Source organism: Delphinapterus leucas, chromosome 17 (assembly GCF_059928025.1).
Source record: "Delphinapterus leucas isolate spDelLeu-1000000601 "Yukka" chromosome 17, BTC_Dleu_Yukka2, whole genome shotgun sequence".
Taxonomy (NCBI): Eukaryota; Metazoa; Chordata; class Mammalia; order Artiodactyla; family Monodontidae; genus Delphinapterus; species Delphinapterus leucas.
This window is the reverse complement of record NC_143145.1, coordinates 62,339,420-62,362,338: the sequence shown is the minus strand read 5'-3', so window position 1 is coordinate 62,362,338 and position 22,919 is coordinate 62,339,420. Positions and strand designations below refer to the sequence as shown.

The 22,919-nt window shown below is 39.3% G+C and overlaps 1 protein-coding gene across 4 annotated transcripts in view; it reads right to left on the bottom strand.

Moving 5' to 3' along the window:
• The window catches only part of ZNF704 (zinc finger protein 704), a 218,385-nt gene that overhangs the window by 99,015 nt on the left and 96,451 nt on the right, over positions 1–22,919 (bottom strand). Inside the window, exon 3 of one of the 4 annotated variants that reach the window (XM_089899015.1) lies at positions 21,922–21,951. The exons of the other annotated variants lie outside the window; for them this stretch is intronic. Coding sequence (XP_089755141.1) covers positions 21,922–21,951 — 30 coding nt within the window. The remainder of the gene's footprint in view (positions 1–21,921; positions 21,952–22,919) is intronic. 4 annotated transcript variants of the gene reach the window in all.

The following is a 22,919-nucleotide window of genomic DNA, read 5'->3' as shown; positions in this document are numbered from 1 at the left end:
AGGAGGGAGATCATATCAACATGACATCTCTCTCATCATGTCAGCCTTGATCATTTGGTTAAAGGGGTATCTACCAGGCTTCTCCACTGTAAATTTAGTATTTTTCCTTTTCCATGCTCTCTCCTTTGGAAGTGAATCACTACGTCTAGCTCATACTCAAAATGAGAGGAGTTAACATCTACCTCCTGGAGGAGGGGTATCTACCTAAATTATTTGGGATTCTTTGTAGAGAAAATTTGGGTGGACATATTTTAAAGGTGTGCACATAAAGGCGTGCACAGCTAGTAAGACCTGGCATTTAACATGAGGTTGGTTTGATTGCAGAGTCTACGTTCTTTTACTGAGTCCCTTAACCTTCGCACTACTAAGAACTTGTTTTTAGTACCATTCAAACATATTTTTAATATTCTACAAAATTCCCAAGAACTTGTTAGAAAGGGCAATACAGGGCTTGCTTGCTTATATCTTGTTGCATATTGTTTCCCTGATGTATGTCTGACTTTCTCAATCAGACTTTCAAAGCAGGGACATAGTTTTATATACTTTGTCTCCCCTGAGCACCTAATACACAGGTACTCAGGAAATATTTCCTGCCTGAAAAGAAAGTGACTCCTTTTCCTCACTGTTTCCCACACTGTCTTGAGTGGCTACCAGGAGACACCAAAACTCACAGTGGTTGATCCCTTCATGCCCAGACCCAGGGCTAAGAGCCGAGATACGACAGGTTCACACCAGAAGGACTGAATAGAACCTGGGGATCAGGCTAGAACTGTAGGAAAAGCCGCAAATGTTAAAGTTTTCCCTCTTTCTGTTGCTACTTTAATGAGCAATTATGATGAGAGCAGATACCAATTTGGGTTATTTAACGAATGCTCAGCCCAGAGATCCACTCAGGCTATGAGTATAATTTTTGGGTTTCTATAGTAGTGCATTGTTTTCATCCCACCAAGGATTAGGAATCGTGTTCCTGGGTCATACATAATAAGTCATTTTCTCCAAATCTTGGGTATTTGGGAGTCTAGATTCCAGGAAACCATTAGTCTTTCTGTCAACCTTTCTTACATGGCAGGTATCCAGATGGCTCAGGTGGGTGGGTGTCCCATACTTCGGTTTAATTGGAACACCCTGTCTCCCTGGGATGCAGAAGCGAACCTTTCCTCTGGAGAGGAAGGCGGCAAAGCTCCAATCTTCTCTCCCCATCCTTCCTGACCTTGTCCTGTTTGCTGTGTAGATGGACAAACGGAAGTAGTCCAAAGGAAGGGGCCAGCTGCGGATACGGTTAACGTGCTAACAAACTTAGGGAAGTTCATCAGATCAGTTACACTGCAAAATGTTTTCCTTCTCTTCAGCCTTTTAGCAGGAAAGTATGTTCAGAAGCCACGTCTGGTTTCTCTTTCCTGGAGCAGGAGAAAAGGAGGGGGAGGTTACTTCCTCGCCTACGTCTATAGTTAAGAGACTCTCAGGTCTACATCCTTACAGACTCCAGAGAAAAAGAAAAAGCCTCTCCACCAAACAATGTGGGGTGTAAGGACTGAGGAGAATTTATAAATATGCTTAAGGATGTGTCTCTATGATGTTAGTGGGTAAATATCCTTCCATGCCCCACTAAGTAAATATGAACTAAAACATGGTCTGGAAGAGAGAAGCATGGGCCCAGGGATGTTCAGAAAAGCTGGTAGGTTTCAGAGCTGACCTAGCAGTTTGCTCAGCTGTGCTGTGCCATTCTGCACCCTCTCCGTTCTAGCGGACATCTGAGGGCTCCTGGTAGCTCAATCAGCCCGGAGTCTCCTCTCCAGCCCATCGCTGTCAGCACAGTGAGCTGGGGAGGGCCCAGCATACTGAGGTTCCAATCTTGACCCTGTCACCTACTACCCAGGTGACCTTAGCCAGGTGAATCAATCTCTCTGAATCTCAGTTTCCTCGTGTGTAACATAGAGATATTGGTGCCTAACTGCATAGGGTCACATGAGAGTAAATGAGATAACTAATTAGTGCAACATATGCTTACTAGCACGGTGGATGGTTCAGTATGTGATGGCTTGTATAATTATCAAAATGTCCCTTTCTAATGATCTTAAGACTTCCGGATAGTGAAATGTGGAAAATTAAGGAAAAAAGTTAGCAATGTTCAGGACAAAACCAAGTGAGTGGCTTCCAGGCAGCAGGATAGGGACATCTTTCTAGACTTGAAATGAGGCTAGCCTAAACTGAGGTGTGTTGTAAGTATAAAATAAATGCCGGATTTTGAAGACTCATTTTGAAAAAAAAAAAAATCTAAAACATCCCATTAATAATTTAAAAATATTGATTACATGTTGAAATGATAATGTTCTGGACATGTTGGGTTAGATAAAATAGAATTTATTAAAGTTAATTTCACTTGTTTCTTTTCACTTTCTAAAATGTGGCTACCAGAAAACTTAAAATTACATATGTGTCTTGCAATATATATTTTTGGACTGAGCCATTCTAGAACACTGAAATAGCATTGAGAGAAATACTTCAATGAACTATACCCTCGGCCATGTAAGAGTTAATGCATCTCCCTAAGATACTGCTTGAAAGTAACTCAATTACAAGGGAGCATGAAGCCTAATATGCACAAACTGCTTATCACATCATTAAATATAGTCTCCCCTGTTGCAGTGCGTAATCACTTATGAGAGCAAAGAGCTTAGGGACTTTCAAATCACAGAAAATTTCAAATATCCATTCAAGAAATGTTCTTGTCATCCCTGCTACATTTGTCTTGATCTAATCTGGCTGCAATTTAATGCATGACATTTTTATCAAAATCCACAAATGCACTCAACTGGCACAAATACACTTATTTATGCCCAGAGCCAGGGAAAGGGTTATCTTTGCTTAAAATAATGTGCTTAACTAAGGGACTGTCCCTTTTACTGTTGGGGAGGCTAGAGGTAATGGGCAGACACACATGAACTAACCAATATTAAATATTCACATAGCTAATTACATGGTTTATTTGAACTAGAGGATAAACAGATGCATCTCCATTTTTGACGGACCCTCAAAACTCAGTAGCTCCTAAACTTTTAACTTATTCCATTGTGGTAGTAAATTGCTATAAAAAGTAATCAAAACAATACAAAACAAACAGACAAAAAGAAACAGCCCCTGTATGCATTGACAAACTCTCTTTTAACGAAATCTATGGTCAATCATTTAAGAAAAACATTTACATTTGGAATGGTTAACTTTTAAAAGGTGTAACTAAGTTTAGAATAAAAATTGTGGGTTTTTTTTTTAAAGGAGACCCACCTCTTCCATTACTATCACAGCATGTAGTATTCTGTTTCTGATTTTTCCATAATATAATTTAAGTATAGGTATCACCATCTCAACATACTTAATATAAAAAATTTAAAATTCCCAAATTAATAATTAAGGAACTAAATAATTTTACTTCTTTTGAGCCCCTGTGGAATTTTAAAGCGGTGTTAACATTATATTTTTGATGGCACCCCTTACTTCTTCAATGTCATTATCTACTGTATTAAATTTCAAAGACAATCAAGATAAAAAGAGAAATTTCAATTCAAAGAATCCCCTGAGCACAGAGGGAAATTCCTTAGTTACGGTTGATAGGGCTGTGGCAATTATGCAGCTAAGTTCCAGCACCAGAAAACTGTTCTAAAGAGAAGTCTAACTACAGATGGGCATAACATCTTCCAGGACAAATAACATTATGTGTTGATAATGTCCAGTATCTTAATATGTCGACCACCCATGGCAGCCAAAGTTTATTTAAATGAGGGAGATACCTTAAATTTATAATATTAGTACACAGAATACTCTAAAAAATTTACATGCGGTCTTCCCTGGTGGCGCAGTGGTTGAGGGTCCGCCTGCCGATGCAGGGGACACGGGTTTGTGCCCTGGTCCGGGAAGATCCCACATGCCGCGGAGCGGCTGGGCCCGTGAGCCATGGCCGCTAAGCCTGCGCGTCTGGAGCCTGTGCTCCGCAACGGGAGAGGCCACAACAGTGAGAGGCCCGCGTACCGCAAAAAAAAAAAAAAAAAACTACTTTAGCTTTGGCCTGAACTTAGTTCCCAGGAAGCTTCTATTTCCCTGTCCTTTAGGTGGATCAAGAACTCCTCCTGGGTGGGCAAGTGAGTTGAGGCTAGGAGTTCAGAGCACTCTTTCCCACTCAGCCAAGGTATGGCCCCATATTCCTCCCCAACACGCCCCTCAGGCAGCTGTGACACTCATCAGGGTTGGCACAGGAAATGATCCCTTGGGGTCACTCAGATCCACCCAGTCTACTCCTAGAAGAGGCAACGAGTGCTGAGTGGTGTCGAATTGGGGGCGAGCTATTATTCCTCACTCTCACTGACTTGGGGTGGGGGGTCTACTCATATTCTCAGGCAGTATTCAGTAAACATCTGTCCACTAGAAAAACAACGCAAGCTGCATACGTCACTTTGAATTTTCTAGCAGTCACATTAAAAAAAAAAAAGGTAAAGGAGGAATTAACTTTAATAATGTATTTTAGTTAGCATAACATATGTAAAATATTGTCATTTCAACATGTAATTAAGATAAAAATTACTGAGATATTTTTCATCCTTTTTCCCTTACAAAGTCTTCAGAACCCACTGTGTGAGCACATCTCAGTTCTGACCAGCTACGTCTCAAAACTCAACAGCCACTGAGGCCCATGGCAACTGTACTGGAGAGCTCAGCTCTAAGGAGTTTAGTGAAATCTCTCAGGACATTTTGTTCAAAGATAAATTTTTATATAAACATTAATTTAGGAAAAATAAAGTGTTTACAAAATAATAGCTCTAATAAGTTCCGTGTGGGAAACTATTTTTTGCAACATTGATTACTAACTTTATTTGGACAAAAGAATGCTATTGTGAAACTTGTGCGCCTTTTCAGCCACTAAAATCTTAATATCTGGACACATTTGAGAAGTGGCAAAGCTGAGGACGTTTTTTAAACTTTCAGCTGGCAAGCACAATAATGATCACACTGCCAAGTGAAGTGGGCAGCACGATGCTTCTCAGCGCTGGGGCATTCTGCCCTGACCAAAGGATGATTCCGTCAGCCTGCCCACTGCTTCTTTCTGGATCTTTGTTTACAGTGGCAAGACAAGAGCCCTATAAGCGGCACAGAAGTAGACTGCATCCTGGTTTCCAACCTGTGGGCCCTGATGTGTTTAGAGTCTGCCTGGACACTAACTATTGTCCCTTGACTGTATAATGTTTAATTTTCAGTCAAAACGATTTATTGACTGCTAATTATGAGGTGAGCACTGTTTCAGGGGCTGCACGTTGTCTCCCACGTATTTGTACTATTTCCCAAATATAGATGGAAGATATTATAATGAGTAAGATAAAAGTTAATGTAAAAGTATTAATGAATTACTAGCAGTTATCTCTCCCTTGCATTTCCTGCAATTGATGGAATCTAAAAGTATGTGTGAGGATTTGTGAAATTGCCTGATTCTGAAGTGTGGCCTCGCGGTATCACAAACGACTATTTACCGAGTTGGTCAGCATCAGATCACAGTTTCGCTCCCCTTCAAGTGGTACAGCTCATTGTCAGCCAGGGTTCTCCTGAGATGGGAACCTCCCACTGCTTCTTTGTTATTGAGTTCATGTTTCTGGTTAAGAAACACTGGTTCAGGACCAACAGCATGCTGAGATTAACTGCTCAATGCTAATACATTCAACACAGATGATTGCATTATATAACATGTACCTGCTACTTTGCAGTATTTCCTTAGGCATAATAAGCTTTTACCAAAACCGAAATCAACGTTAATCTGCAAGCTGTCATTTTATGAACGTTGATTTTAAAAACCAAGTCCACGTGAATCTGCAAAGCTGTCATTTTATGTCCACTGCCAAGAGAAAAATGAAAAAAGCAATGTGAGATAAAGTAAACCAACAAGAAACTGGACCCGAACAGTTATCAAACCAGTTTTCTCCATTCCCTCCGGGCAATCTGATTTATAAACTGAGGTTCTAAATTATATTTTATTTAATTGCTGAGGGCAAGAGCTCGGGAGGTGTTTTTGAGCTAAGCTCTTTATTGTACTGACCTGCTCTGCTTTTGGGGAAAACTGAAAAACAATCTTTTAAAGTTGGCACTTTCAAGCTGGTCTGCTAATCCTGCTAGCTCTATTTCCTTTCAACTGCATGAAGAGTAAATAGGTAGGAAGGATAAAAAGCCACCCTGGAGAACAAGAGAAAAATAGTCAAGTTTCACAGGTGGCTGGTAGACAGTAGCCAGCAACACCCTCCTGTATTGCCAAGCAAACACAGGCAAGGCAACATTTTTTCTACCTCTTATAAACAATCTGTGTTTAAACAAGGCATCCACAATACCTTCTCCCCAGTCTCTAAAAGCTGGTCATTGTTACGTGTTTAATTACTTGTCTCAATCCTGAAGAGGAAAGAAGCCAGCTAGGTAGTGATTGTTTGATCCACACCCCTTGGCTGGAGATGTGAGTGCAAAGCAAACCTGCCCAGGCTCATGTTTCTGTCCTCTGCAGTCAGAAGGAGAGCCCGCGTCTGGAGAGCAGCGCAACTAAAGCAGCCCCTTCCCACTGGAGGGTAGTGAGGAATACTCAGCACACACCAGTTGCATTCATGAGGAAACAATCTTCCTGCCCACCCAGCACTATATTTAGAGCCATCTCTTGGCATGCAAACTTATATTTCTGGGCTTTCTGCCACTCAGACAGGAAAAAAAAAAAGGGGGAGACAAGAAAAACTGGTTTGGTTCCAGCGCTGAACCCAAACAACAAACGTTAAATGTGCCCTTCCCCACTGATGCATTTCTGTGTCAAACATCACTCCTTCTTCAAAAGCAGTGAGTACTGGATGTGGCACTGAAGAATGCTTTTTTTCTCCTAATTCTAATCAGTAAAATGTGTCCTACACTCTAAAGGAAGCAGTGAAGCAAATTTCTATAAAAAGGACAGAATGTTTTGAAATTTTTTAAGTAATATCATCCAGGCTGGCACTGTCGACTTCCCCAAAGATGTGTTAGCCCCTGAACAAAGTTACATGCCAAAGCTAGCTGCAGAGCTGATGGGAAAAGAACATGCAGTGCTAACTTGCCAGGCCTCTCCAGACCTCAAATGCAGACCCAGCGAGAAACACTCCCTAGTTTTCTGCTGTTTTGCCACAGGAACATCTGGCATTTGGGACCATCCGGGTTCTTTACCAGGAAGAGAAGTGACATGGGCAGAGGCCTTGATACACACCGCCTGAGCTAGTAGCTGCAAGTCCTACCCACGCCCATTCCAAACCGTGGAATGCCAGGCCGTATGAGAAATGAGCAAAGCAAACAGCTCTCTCCAACCTAAAGGCCCTTCCCGACTTTTTTCTTCCAGTGTATTTTTTCTTACAATCATATTTACTGAGTTAATTTCAACAATTCCTTTTGCTCAATATCCTGCCATGGCACTCGCTGCCTAGAAATGTAGTAGCAGGACAGCCAAACTCGTCCATAAACGCAACGTCAAGCAGCACAGCCGTTCAGTGGTTTGAGGGAGTATTTCCTCCACGTTGGCGTGCGTCATCACCCCTAATGACTTCAACAAATATACTAAAGGAAAGAAGATCTGCAGCTCTGCGGCCATTCTCCCACCCTAAAATTAATATTGTGACAAAAAACTAAAATAAGTATTAAATTAAAAAAAACTCTCCCCCCAATTTCTTAAAAATACTAAATGATATGGATGCAAAATAGGCTCACTGGACGTGAAGTGTGAACACGTCTGAAAGTTATAGTTTTATATAAAACCTCTTCTAGTTTGGGATTTCATAAGTGGACAAATGCAAAGGAAACTGACTAGCTGTCAAACAAAAAGACACTCTCAGTGTCTGGGTCTTTGGGACTGTTCACAAGGCCTCCTTCCTCCAGGCCCAGGGTGGAATTCAAGCCCTGCCCCCCTGAAGCTGGGCGCGGCACATGATTTGCTTGGGTCAGAGGAATGTGAGTGGCAGCGACACATGTCACCTTTCTAATACCGGTGCTCAGGCCTCTGTGCTCTCTTCCTCGCTACATTTACCCGAGTCCTAGACGGACATGCAGCATAAGCCAGAAATAAACCTTTGTTGGAATCCAATGAGATTTGGGGGTTGCTTGTTACCACAGCAAACCAAGCCTAACTGATCAATATAGTAAATTAGGAAACGATTAATAATAATTAGCAGAAGATAATTGTGTCACAGGTCCTGGTACCAAGAAGGCACCCAAGTCCATCCTTACAAGGGCCCCCAACCCACCACAGCTTAAGATTCATAGCTAGTCAACTTCTATGATATCTCCTAGCAGCTCTATCAAAACTCAAAGCAGGGCTTCCCTGGTGGCGCAGTGGTTGAGAGTCCGCCTGCCGATGCAGGGGACACGGGTTCGTGCCCTGGTCCGTGAAGATCCCACATGCCGCGGAGCGTCTGGGCCCGTGAGCCATGGCCGCTGAGCCTGCGCGTCCGGAGCGTGTGCTCCGCGACGGGAGAGGCCACAACAGTGAGAGGCCCGCGTACCGCAAAAAAAAAAAAAAAAAAAAAAAAAAACTCAAAGCAAATAAAACACTTAAGAAAAAACAAAACAGAAAGGGTCCAGCTAAGGAAAACAGACATGAATGCTGAGAAACAAAGTGATTCCTAGAATCTCTAAATCCAATGTTCTTGACACTGAGTGCTCATCTGGGCCCAGCTCCAAAGATGCAGATTTACTTGGTTCCAGTTAGAATCCAGGCATCTGTACTTCTTCCCAGTCTCCCCCTGGGACATTAAATATTCCAGGAAAGAAGGAAATACACCAACAACAGTGCCCTTAACTAGCATGTTCATGTTACATGAAATGAGTGTCCTTAGGTACTGGGGTTGTCACTTTTGCCCTGGTCCAGCAGCAGAACACATTCCCAATCCATGGTTCATTGGTCATCTCATCCTGTTAGTATTCCATCCCTGGAGTAACCAGAAGCAGTAGTTCTAATTCCTATAAAACTATAGTATGTGACTGTTTAACAGGGAGTCAGGGGTCCCACTCTGAGCACAAGGTCAGTATGGATTCAGGGTCGGGGTGGAAAGTCAACTGGGCTAAGGGACACTACAGATACATGGAGTGTGTTAGCAAGAGTATCATTGGAGCTCCTCAAAGAACATCAGAAAACCAAGTCTTTTGGATACAGGAGAGAATATTCAAGGGCACCATACAATCTCTCTCCCCCTAAGAACATCTGACGTCTCTTTGTACCCAGATATATGAATGCATGTGTTTCCACTGTGATGATGATATGTTATTTACCATTCACTCACTGCTTACTACGCACCAGGAATAATATTAGGTGTTTTAAAGATACGGTTTCCTTTTATCCTCACATCAACCCCATGAGGAGGTATTATTATCATTTCCATTTTAGAGACTAGGCGATTCAGACTACAAGTTTCAGAGACCTGCCCACCATCGCATGGCTATGAACATCACTGAAGAACAAAGAGAACAGAGGTGTTCACAATCTGCCCCACCATCTGGAGTAAAGCTGAGGGACAGGTGGTTTGTAACAATTCTCTATTGCTCTTCCCATCGTCACAATACCTATTTCCCAGGAACTTGCTTTAATCGAAAGAACATGCCTTAATGGTAGACCATAACGCAGAATTTTGACAAATATATATTGACTAATCCTTTCTGTTCAAATTCAAATGGATTTATTTTAAATTGAAGTTTTGATAAAGTTTGGCATCATTATACATTATTCACTCCTCTGCTTAAGGTTAAACAGTATTCAATCAATTATCCAGTGAAGATTTTAGAACCTTCTGAGTGCTAGTTACTGCAGATAGAATGGGAGCAGGAGAGACACAATCACGCCCCACTCTGAGCTTAGAGTCCAGCTAGACCCACAGGCAATTAAATAGCAAGAATCGTGTGCTAAGGGGTATGACGGGACAAGTATTATGAAGTCTTTCAAGGTGTCCATGGAGACAAAGAATGGTCAGCTGTCCTTCCATACACTTGAAGTGCATTGGGCTTTGTTTCTTATACCTGCAGTCAATTTAACATACACTCTCTCTGTCCAGGCTTTGTCCTTCTCCGGTGCTGTCTTATAGCTCTACCTTCAGAGCAACTGGTATCAATATCATGTTGCTTCAAACAGCTCTTCATTGTCATTTGAAGCATTGCTGGCTTTGGGCATAAAGGCCTTCCTGTGGTTTACTGTGGAGCAACTGCTCAGCTAGTCATCAAATTATCAGCTATCACAGGGGTAGGCAAGCAGAGCAGAGCTGCATTAAAAGCTGGCTTTCAACTTGTTGAGTTACTAAGCATAATTTGGGCCTTTATTCTACCTTTGTTTAAGACATGAAATGTGGGAAGCACACTTGCCACCAAAAGCCCTTTGTCAAGTGTCACACTTAAGCTTTTTGGACAGAATCACAGGTCTGATACAGACATTTTGCTGATACCTCACTCCTTATTTGCAAAAATCAACACTGGCTCTGTAGATATGTTGTGCAACTTGATTTCAGATATTAAAAAAGAAAACAACACACAATGATTTGTTTTAGGATTTGCAAGATGACCATAATTGCTAATGATAATAGCTAATACTTATTAGGCTCTTACTATATAAAAGTTACCATTTGCTAGGTGTTTGATGCATGCCATCTCATTTAAACTTTATAAAAACCACATCAGGTCAGCACCAGCACAATACATCAATTCTAAAGCACACATGTTTTTCCATATTCTAATGTGTTTCCAAACAGGGTACATCTTATAATCAATCAAGTTATATCACAGTTTAAGACGCACGGACATAGAGAAAAGACTTGTGGTTGCCAAGGGGGAGGAGGGTAGGGGAGGAATGGATTGGGAGTTTGGGGTTAGCAGATACAAACTATTATATATCGAATGGATAAACAACAAGGTCCTACTGTAGAGCACAGGGAACTATATTCAATATCCTGTGATAAACCATCATGGAAAAGAATATGAAAAAGAATGTATATATATGTATAACTGAATCACTTTGCTGTACAGCAGAAATGAACACAGCATTATAAATCAACTATACTTCAATTTAAAGACAGTTATATCATAGTTTAATTGGTAGCAATTTTTCTTTATGAATTACACATAAAATGATGCTATATTCTAAAATCCATGGTGCCTCAGATGAAAAAAATATGGTATGATTAGCCCCATTTCACAGATGAAGAAACTGAGGCTGGGAGAATTTGAGTATCTGGCCCAAGGTCACACAGCAAGTAAATGGCAGAGCAAAGATGTGATCCCAGCTTTTTCTGGCTCCGAAGTTCGTGCTCTGAACTGGTACACTATACTGCTTCCCACCACATGGAAATACAGGCTTAATAAACATTTATTCTTTCAGCACTTAGCATCCACTATGAGTTAGCCACCAAGCTGGGAATGCTGGGGGTACAGAGATGAGTAAGACAGCTTTTCATAGGACTAACTAGGGACTGTGGGTATCTGAGCCGTTAACTAGAATGTTTAGCTTAGTACCTTTTTGATGGACTCTAGAGTAATAGCAGATCTAAGCCTGGACTTCCTTTACAGGGCTATTTTTTTTCCACTAAGAGCTGTTTTTTTACTAGCTAAATATCTCACTCCTAGCCTTACACTGGGTGAATACTATTTTTTTTTTTTAAGATGTTGGGGGTAGGAGTTTATTACTTTATTTTATTTATTTTTGCTGTGTTGGGTCTTCGTTTCTGCGTGAGGACTTTCTCTAGTTGTGGCAAGCGGGGGCCACTCTTCATCGTGGTGTGCGGGCCTCTCACTATCGCGGCCTCTCTTGTTGCAGAGCACAGGCTCCAGACGCGCAGGCTCAGCAGTTGTGGCTCTCGGGCCTAGTTGCTCCGCGGCATGTGGGATCCTCCCAGACCAGGGCTCAAACCCGTGTCCCCTGCATTAGCAGGCAGATTCTCAACCACTGCGCCACCAGGGAAGCCCTGGGTGAGTACTGTTTAAATCAACATTTTGGTGGGACAGACAGATGCTGAGATGGCCGCCCATGGTCTTCCCCTCCTACTATTCACACCCTGTGTAATACCCTCCCCATGAGTGTGGGTAGAACCTGTGATTTACTTGTAACCAACAGAATATGGCAAGAGTGATGGACTGTCACCTTAGTGATTAGCCTATTTAAGATTGTGAATTCCATCTTTTCAGCAGACTCTCCATTTTACTGCCTTCAGTGAAGCAAGCTGCCATACTGGGGAGGCGCACATGGCAGGAAACTGAGAGCTGCCTCTGGACAACAGCCAGCTAGGAACTGAGGTCCACAATCCAGCAACCTTAAAGGAAGTGAATCCTGACGATAACCGCCTAGATGAGCTTGAGAGAGGATCCCTCCCTAATTGAGCTTCCAGATGAGACCTTAGCCTTGGCCAACACCTTAAATGCAACCTCACGAGAGAGTCCCCAAGCAGGTGGCCCAGCTAAGCTGTGCCCAGATTTCTGACCCACAGAAACTATGAGATAAAAAATGTGTGTTATTTTACACTGCCAAGTCTGTGGTAATTTGTTCTGCAGTAATAAATAACTAATACACTTGGTGAAAAGGTAAATTTCTTTGTGTCATGGAACTTTACGATGTTCCCAAATAGTTGATACCAAAATATTCCAATTGTGATTTTAATGTCTTGGTTACATCTGAAAAATAACAGCTACCACTTACTTACTGAGCACCCACTAGGTAAATTCTAGCATGGTATTAGTGAATCAAGGGCCACATTTACCAAGCAACAGTTCATTAGTATAGTTACTGCATATACAAGAAATATTAAATATTCACTTCACTTCAAAAAGGTTAGTGGACTTTATCATTTTATTGTCTAACTACTCCCCTTCTCTTGGTAAACGTAACCTTTCCTCCTAGAAAATGCTACTTCCGCTAACTCCAGTCACGTTGTTCTAGTGGGTCTTTATCTTATCTAACTCATTTCACCGATCACAGTGACTGAGCCAAGGTTGGGCACCTCATCAACCAAGGATGGGCTAACAAGAATCTTTCTCCAAGATTTTGTTTTCATGTGAGGCAAGAGAGAGTAACGGAGAGTCCTTCTTGAGTTCTAAAGCTGTGAGAGACCAGCCTGAATTCTCAATGGCCATGCTCCCTGCAATTTGCAGGAAAACATTCTATAGGAGGAGAGAACAGCCTGATACTCAGAAGCAGAGACAGGCAGGGAGAGCCTGGTTCCTTCCAGTCCTTGCTGATGGAGTTCCCGAAGTCCAGTTGCACCCTTGCCCTTTCTCCAGGTCACAGAAACCTAACTGTAAACTCACTCTAAGATCCTAGCAAGGATCCACTGAGATTCAGTCACCTCCACTGAAAAAGACTTAGGTAACACATGGATGAAGATTTTTCACTATTTCAGACTGTCCTTTCCTGATCTATGTTATTGATGTTTTGAAATATCTGGGCCCCTCATATCTGTTTAAAAATAATTGTTCTATTACTAAATTACACCACACCCAGCTGATTGCTGTACCACAGAATGTTAAAGTGAGAGAGACATTAGGGGTTATATGGTCTGATTTCCATTTATAAAGGAGGAGACTGCACCTCCTTTATAGTGAAGCTACTTTCCAAGATAAAAGTTAGTTCATGCCAGAATTTCCTAAAACTTGACCTTCTGTACCCATTCCAGTGAGTGATGTCTATCATATAGCATTACTTTGAAGATTTTATAGAGGCTTAATTTAAAGAATTTGACTTTTGTTATAAAGCTCCCTCACAAATCTGTCACCTTTCAAAGACTTGTAATTAACTTGGTTAATTAATAAATAACATAAAACTTAAGAACACTTTATTTGATTTCACCCATAAAAGTACTCATTCCTGATTCTAACCACATGAAAAACACATGGTCACCAGTTTTCAAATTAATTAAATATAAGAGACTCTGTGTTTACTAATCTATACTCTGGTTTACTTTAACCATTTCACTTCTAGACTGTGTACTATTTGCTACACAAATAATAAGAATAACTACATTTATTTAATAATCAATAATGCTGTTTCATTTTCTAATCATGTATGATTTTAAATCATGAGATACTACATATTAAAGGAAATATGAAAATACAGAAAGGCAGAAAGAAAACATTGACTCATGTCTTAGGTCTGAAGTTGATATAAGCAATGACCTTGAATTATGTAATTCTTAGGCTAGTTTTTATAAACTTTTTAATACTGAGCAGTTAAACTCCAATCTCCCAAAGAAACAGACCTTAATATGTTAATCAACACCCTGGGTGTTCTCTCATAACCGTGTTTACAAAGAAATTCTCCCACTTCCCTCTACTCAGCTGTTTTGCTGCTTTCAAAATTGCCCTCTCAAGCCAGTGTCAGTAAATCACACTTCCTATGGGTTCCTTTGTTTGCAGCACAAATTTTAAGCACAATTTTTAGTATCCAGGTCTGTTAATCACCTTGAGCTTCAGAAGATACTAAACTGCCTTCTCTGAGGTTTTCTTGGACAGTTTAGCTGACTTGAAGTCTCTATAACAACCCCAATGTACAGATACCTTTGGAATAGATAAACCATGCCAAAGCAAGCAGAGATTGTGGCCCAAGGGCATGTGTGATGCAACACAAGCTTTGAGTGTAGATTAGGTAGCAGCTGCAGGACAGAGTGAAGAGAAAATACTGTTTCTGAAACACTTTTCAGAAACATTCAACAAGACTGAAAACAAGCAGAAGGTAAGTGCGATTACTCAGATGTTAGAAGTAAGGCTTTAATACTGAGAAACAAACCCACAGTACAAAGCCGACAGGAGATTTCTCCTTTTTAGACTCCTTAAAAACAGAAAGCTTTATATTGTATGTCCTTTTAAGTACATCACCCATAAGTAATCACCCCCAAGAAGAAATCAAAAGGCTAAGCAGGAAAAATTAGCCTGCTTCCACCGTAGCTGGACTAGTGTAAATCACTGTAATTCACACCTTTCTCAGCTCTCCACTCGAACATCCTATCCATCATGAAAAGGTCTGTATTCACCAACAATAAGCCATGTTCTTTTCTATTTTTATTTGCTAGGTGGAGATCATAGGTTTACTTTGAGCCAACTACTTACTAATTCTCATTGGATCTCTTAAACCAACGTAATATCCTTGTGGAAGAGACTAGACAATAACCTGACACCCAGTTTTCTCTGTAATTTTAACTGGACGACACAAGGTTGACATCAGAAAATAAGGGCACTTAGCATCACACACTGTCCAACTCAGTTCCACCCAGTTCATACTGGCTCATGAAGGGCGATCATTAACACCTCTTCCTGACTTCGTGTCTAGAGATTGTGAGTTGGTTGAAAATGGCCAAGTAGGAGTATTTACACCAGAGAAATCAGCAAATGATGCAAATCAGGGCTTTCTTTTTCTTCTGGAGTGCTAATTATTAAACATTTACCAACAAAACACTGCTTTCATCCATTCATCCATCCATCTAACAAGTTTTTATTGAAGTCTAATGTGTGCAAGCTAGATCTTGTGATAAACTTTGAGGGTAAAAAGACAACCTACAGTCTGTGCCATAAAACAGCTTATAGCTTAGTTTACTAAAATGTATGGACCAGTTAAAATTCTAGTCTATCCCAGCTGAGTTAGATGGTCCTTGATGGTGCCAGAATCCTGACAGATTCTAAAAAACTCTATTAGACAATGAAATGGAATCTAAAAAAATATGCCCTTTTTTTGAAAGTATAAAGACTAACTGTTGAAATATTTGATTTGGTGATTTTACAATAGCGTGGCACACTCACTCAGCTATTTTTTAAATTAAACTTTTATTTGGAGATAACTGTAGAGTCACATGAAGTTATAAGAGATAATACAGAGAGACTCCATGTATCCTTTATCCACTGCCCTTTACTACTTTATCATACTTTGCAAAACTATAGCACAATATCACTGTCAGGATGTTGACACTGATACAATCAAGAAACAGAACATTTCCATCACTTCAAGTCCCTCATGTTGACCTATTACAGTCACACCCCCTCACCTCCCACCCTGACCCTCTCCTTAACCCCCGGCAACTACTACGTAGTCTGTTTTTCATTTCTGTAGTATTGTCATCTCAAAAATGTTAAATAAATGGAATTGTACAGTGTGTAACATTTGGGAATTGGCTTTTTTTTCCACCCAGCATAATTCACTGGCAAGTCCTTTTTATTGTTGAGTAGTATTCCATGGTATGGATGTTCCACAGCTTATTTAATCATTCATCTACTGAAGGCTATTTGGCTGCTTCCAGTTTTTGGCTATTATGAATAAAACCGCTATAAAACATTCATGTATAGCTTTTTGGGTCAATATAAGTCTTCATTTCTCTGGGATGAATACCTCTTAGTACAATTGCTGGGTCACATGGTAGCTGCATGTTTAGTTTTTTGTTTGTTTGTTTGTTTGTTTAAATATTTATTTTTATTTATTTGGTTGAGCCGGGTCTTAGTTGCTGCAGGTGGGCTCCTTAGTTGTGGCTTGCAGGCTCCTTAGTTGTGGCATGAGAACTCTTAGTTGCAGCATGCATGTGGGATCTAGTTCCCTGACCAGGGAACGAACCTGGGCCCCTGCACTGGGAGCACAGAATCTTATCCACTGCACCACCAGGGAAGTTCCGCATGTTTAGTTTTTTAAGAAATTGTTTTACAGAGTGGCTGCAACATTTTACATTTCCATCTGCAAATATATGAATGATCCAGTTTCTCTGCATCTTCTCCAGCATTCAGTGTTGTCACTATTTTTTATTTTAGCCATTCTGATAGACATAGTAATATCTTATTGCAGTCTTAATTTGCATTTCCCTGATGGCTAATGATTTTGAGTATCTTTCCATGTGTTTATTTGACTATCTGTATATCCTCAATGAAAGGAGGTCTGTTCATGTCTTTTGCCCATGTTTTACTTTGATCACTTGGTTTTTTTCTACTGTTGAGTGCTGAAAATTTTTATTTATTTTAGATATTAGCCTTTTGTTGGGTATGTGGTTTGCAAATATTTTCTCCCACTCTTTAGCTTGCCTTTACATCCTCTTAACAGAGTCCTTTGCAAATAAAAGTTTTTAATTTTAATAAAGTCTAATTTACAATTTTTCTTTTATTAACTGTACTTTTGGGCCAAATCTGAGACCTCTTTGCCTAGCCCTACATTGCAAAGTTTTTCCCCTATTTTTTTCTAGTTGTATATTTTACATTTAAATTCATGAGACATTTTAAGTTAATTTTTATATGAGACTTAGGCTAAGGTCCTTTTTTTTTTTCCTTTGGATGTCCAATTGCTCCACCACTGTTTGTTGAAAATGTTATCTTTTCCTACATTGAATTGCTTTTACACCTTTTTCAAAAATCAGGCATTTTTGTGTATGTCTATTTCTAGGTTCTCTATTCTGTTCTATTGATCTATGTGACCATCTCTCTGCAAATAGACACATATGGATTACTATATGACTTGAAATTTATTCTTCTACTTGATCCTTTTTTTTTCCCAAAATTGTTTTAGCTATTCTAGTTCCTTTGCCTTTCCATTTAATAGAATACTATTATGTACAACTACAAAATATCTTGTTGGGATTTTGACAGTAATGTTAAACCTGTATCTCAATTTGGGAGAATTGATCTCTTCATTTATTCAGATATTCTTTGATTTATTTCATTAGTTTTGTAGTTTTTAGGACATAAGTTCTATGCATGTTTTGTTAGATTTACACCTAAGTATACATGTTCTGCTTTGAGCAATTGTAAGTGATACTGTATTTTTAATTTCAGTGTCCATTGCTAGCATACAGAAATACAATTGTATGTTTATCTTGTATCCTGTGACCGCACTTAACTCACTTGTTAGTTCTAGGAGGGTTTGTGTGTGTGTGTGTGTGTGTGTGTGTGTGTGTAGATTCCTTGGAATGTACTACATAGGCAATTATGTCATCTGCAAATAAGGCCAGTTCTTTTCCTTTCCAACATGTATGTCTTTAGTTCATTTTCTTGCCATATTGCATTGGCTAGAACTTCCAGCAGTATGTGGAATAAGAGTGTTGAGAACAGACATCCTTGTCTTGTTTCCAATTTTACAGGGAAAGCAGTTTCTCACCATTATATATAATATTAGTTGCTATTTATCAGGTTTGGGAAGGTGCCTCTATTCCTATTTTTCTTGGAGTTCTTTCATGAATGAGTGCTGAATTTTGTCAAATGCTTTTTCTGCATTGATATGATATGATTTTTCTTCTTTAGACTGCCAATGTGGTTGATTGCAGTGACTGATTTTCAAACATTGAATCATCCTTGCATCCCTAAAATAAATGCCATTTAGCCATAATGTAAAACTTGTTTTATATATTGCTGAATTCTATTTGCTAATATTGTGCTAAGGACTTTCAATTTTATATTCATGAGAGATATTGCTTGGTAGTTTTCTTTTTTTGTACTGTCTTTGTCTGGTTTTGGTATCTGGGTAATATTAACTTCAAGAGCAGAAATGCCTATTGTATTTACACATATTTTTGCTCACCATGTGCTTTCTTCTTTCCTGATGTTTCAAGATTCCTTCATTTATTGTTTAGAGAACTTCTTTTAGCCATTATTTTAGGGTATATCTGCTCACAGCATATTCTCTTAGTTTTCTTCCACTTAAGAATGCCTTGATTTTCAGTTCATTACTGAAGGGTATTTTTGCTAAGTATAAATGCTGGGTTGATAGCTCTTTTCTTTCAAGAGATGGAATATATTGTCATGTTTTTCTTAATGGTTTCTGCTGAGAAACCTACTGTCACTCAGGTTGTTTTTCCCCTATAGGTAAGGAATTATTTTTCTCTGGCTACTTCCAAGATTTGTCTCAGACAAAGAAAACTTTCAGATGTGTAATTATGGTATATCTTGATGTGATAGTTAATTGTATCTGTCAACTTGGCTAGGCCACATTACCCAGACAGTTGGTCAAATATTATTCTAGATGTTTCTGTGAAGATATTTTTCTAGATGAGATTAATATTTAAATCAGTAGACTTTGAGTAAAGCACATGAGCCTCCATAATCCTCCACAATCCTGATTGGATGGGTAGACCTTATCCAATCAGTTGAAGGCCTTAATAGAAAAAGGACTGACCTCCCCTGAGGCAGAGGAAATTCTGCCAGCAGACTGCCTTCAGACTTGAACTACAACATCAACTCTTCCCTAGGTCTACAGCCTACTGGCCTACTGTGCCAATTTTGGACCTGTCAGCCTCCACAGTCATGTGAGCTAACTCCTTAAAATAAATCTCTCCAAGAGACAGAACCAACAGGATGTGTGTGTATGGGTGTATGTGTGTATGTATTCTCTCTATGTGTGTGTATTATATATACATATATATTTGTATGTGTATATATGTGTGTATTATATATATAATACACACATATATATACATGCATATAGGTTACACATATATATTTGTGTTATATATACTTGTATATATAACACACATATATGTAAAAAAATATATATATAAATGCACACACATTCTATTAGTTCTGTATCTCTGAGAAAGAGAGAGAGAGAGATTTATTTTAAGGAATTGGCTTACATTATTGTGGACATTGTCAAGTCCAAAATCTGCAAGGTGGACAGAACCAATAGGATGTGTGTGTGTGTGTGTGTGTGTGTGTGTGAGAGAGGGAGAGAGAGAGAGAGAGAGAGAGAGAGAGAGAGAAGCGGAGAGAGGGAGGGAGGGAGAGAGAGGCGGAGAGAGGGAGGGAGGGAGGGAGGGAGAGAGAACCTTAACTAATACATTTGGCATGGATTTTTTTAGATTTATTCTATTTGAGGTTCGGTGAGTATCTTAAAGCTGTAGGGCTAAGTCTCTTGCCAGTAATGGTTTTCAGCCATTATTCAGCCTCTCCCTCTTCTCTCCTTCCAGTGATCTGATGACACAAATGCTAGATCTTTTCCTATAGGACCATAGGTCTCTGAGGCTCTGTTCATTTCTTTTTAGCCTATTTCCGCTCTGTTGTTCAGGCTCAGTAATTTCTATTGTTCTATTTCCCAGTTCACTAATTCTTTCCTCTGACCCCTCCAGTCTGCTCTTCTGTCCATACACTGAGCTTTTTATTTAGGTTATTGTATTTTTCAGCTCTGAAATTTCCACTTGGTTCTTTTTTATATCTTCTATGTCTTTGCTGAGGCTTTCTATTTTTCTTTTGTTTCAAGCATGTTCATAATTTTTCACTGAATCATTTTTATCATGACTGCTTTTAAATCTTTGTCAGATAATCCTAACATCTCTGTTGCCTTGGTGTTAGCCTCTACTGATTGCCTTTTTCATTCAGTTTGAGATCTTGTTTTTTTTGTAGTATGCGTGATTTTCAATTGAAACCTGGACATTTTTGTATTGTGTGATGAAACTCTGGATGTCATTTAACCCTCCTGTTTTAACTGGCTTTCCTTGACATGCCTCTGGCGAGGGAAGTGGGGAGGTCCTGTCTGGTTACTGCAAAGTGGAGGCAGAAGTCAAGGTCCCCCAAATGGTCTGTTGACATCTGAGGTGGAGGCTCCTGCTGGTTGGGGGTGGGAGTTTCAGTTCTCCACTTGGGCTCCACTGCGGGGGGTCATTGCTGCCCAGTGGGATGAAAATTTAGGCCCCCTACTTGGTCTTCTCTGGAACACCCCGGTGGGGCCCTCATAGCTTCACGAGGGTGGAGGTCTAGACTTCCCACTGTCCTTGTGTTGGTGTGGGTGGGGTTGGGCCCACAGTTTTTTCTGTGGTGTTCGGCTGAAGTAGAATGGTTATTGTCTAAAAGTTTTCTGTCTTCCTAGGTTGTCCCTTTCCTGTCTTTGGGCTAAGAGAGAGCAGGCTTTTTTGTTGTTTGCTAGAACTTTTTTTGTCTGTGCCGTTGGCATCTCCTGTTTGCCAGCTTCTTCAGCAGCAAGTCTGGGGTATATGAAGCAAAAAGAAAACCCAGGGAATTCACCCCTATTATTCCTCTGGTCCTGAGGTCTCTAGCCAGTCTGCCTTCTCTCCATTGTTCACCTTTATGTTAGTTTTATATAAAATGTCCAGAAGTTTTAGCTGTTCTTAGGAGAAGAAATAGGCAAAAGTATATTTACCCCATCTTCTGGAAAGCTGGTCTCCCACTCAGCTATTTTTTTTTTTTTTCTAACCACTTTGTCACCTTAGGGATAAAAAACAAAACAAAACAAAAACCCCCAAAAAATAAAAACAAAAAAAGCCACCACTGGATCCCAACAAATCAGTTGATATTCTTGCCATAATTATGAAGCATCAAATATTTTGCTTATAAAAACATGATTTTTCTTAGATTAACTGCAAAGAATTTACTGATAATATCTGTAGAGAAGATTTTGGGTTTTGTGATCTTTGCTTCATTCTCTAGTTACATGACATAGAATAGTTTTTAAATTAGAATATAAACTTCTCTGCCTACAGTTAGATAAAAGCATGGATGCTAATGATTTGGGTGTTCTATCAGTCTGCCTTTCTAAATGTATAGTAGTGGCACCTGAGAAGCAACAAAAAGAGCTTGAAGGCAAAAAAATCATAAAGTTGTTTTCAACAAGTTATTTTTCAGTTTACAGAGTAGCTTGGTAGAGACTATACTCAGCTGTATAGGTAGACCTGTGTAGTCTGTACACAGATGGGGCCAAATCTATGGTAGGCAAAAATGTTAGAATAGTAACCCTTATTTAGTGGAATATTCCAAATATATCATTCTCTGGGAATATCTTCCCTCAGTCTGCTTGTTGATTTACTCAGAGTGTGGTAAAAATGATAGGGTGGAAAAATGAGAAAATTATACAGCAAGAGCAACAGTAAAATATAGTTGTTTAAACACTTATCTTTCTGGACAATTCTAGCGTGAAATGGCAAGTGATAAAAATTTGCTCTAATATATAGATAAATGACTTACGTGGGAGATTTCATTGAATTATTTTTCTTCCTTGATTGGGGAAAAAAGATATACCTTTAGGGTAAAAACTTTGGTAAGGTGAATGAAGATTTATCTTAATGATAAAGAGCAGTTCATAAAGTTGGCTTTAAAAATATCATTTGTATTATACATACAATTTTTCAACATTTTAAAACTTCACATTTCAAAATAATTTTTTCATGCAATCTGTATAATCATTATTTTTAATAGCTGCACAATATTCCTTTGGGCAGTGTATCATAATTCATTAAATAGTCCATTATTGCTAAACGTTTAACTCACTTGCAACATTTCACTTTTATAAATAATAATATGAGTGGCAAGTTTTTGTACATAGTTTTCACCTTACCCACTATTTTGGATTACTTTCTTAAGCTAGAGCCCATGAAACAGTATTACTGAACTGATGGTATGATGATTCTTATGACTCATAAGAACTGCTAAATTATTTCCCAACAGACTTGAATGGCTTTGTAACACCACCAACAATGTTAAGAGAAGAGGAGCTTGTCTGCATCCTTTCCAGCAAGTCACTGTTATTGAAAAACAGAAAGTGACTTTAGAGTTGAAATATTAATTGCTTAATTTGCAATGCTTGAGTTGGCAGTTGTTTACTAGTTTTATTTCTTCTGTGTAATATCTGTGGTTGGCCTTTGCCATTCATCTCCTCGGATTTGGGGATTATATTAAATCGATTTGAATGAATTCTTTATAATACTTAAAATATTAACCTGAAAATTGTTTTTCAAATCAGTCTTTAATATTTCTTAATGTAATAAGGTTTTCATTTCTATAAAGTTAAAATTTCTGATTCTTTTCTTTGTGATTTGTTCAGTTTATTCTAGGCTTAGAATGTCATTCACTATAATTCTGCTCTTCTTTTTCTGTTTATATTTATGTATGTTTTAAACTTTCTATCCAATATAATCTAGTTAAGTGTTTGTTTTGAATGGAAGGGCAAAGCTGATGGGGTGTTT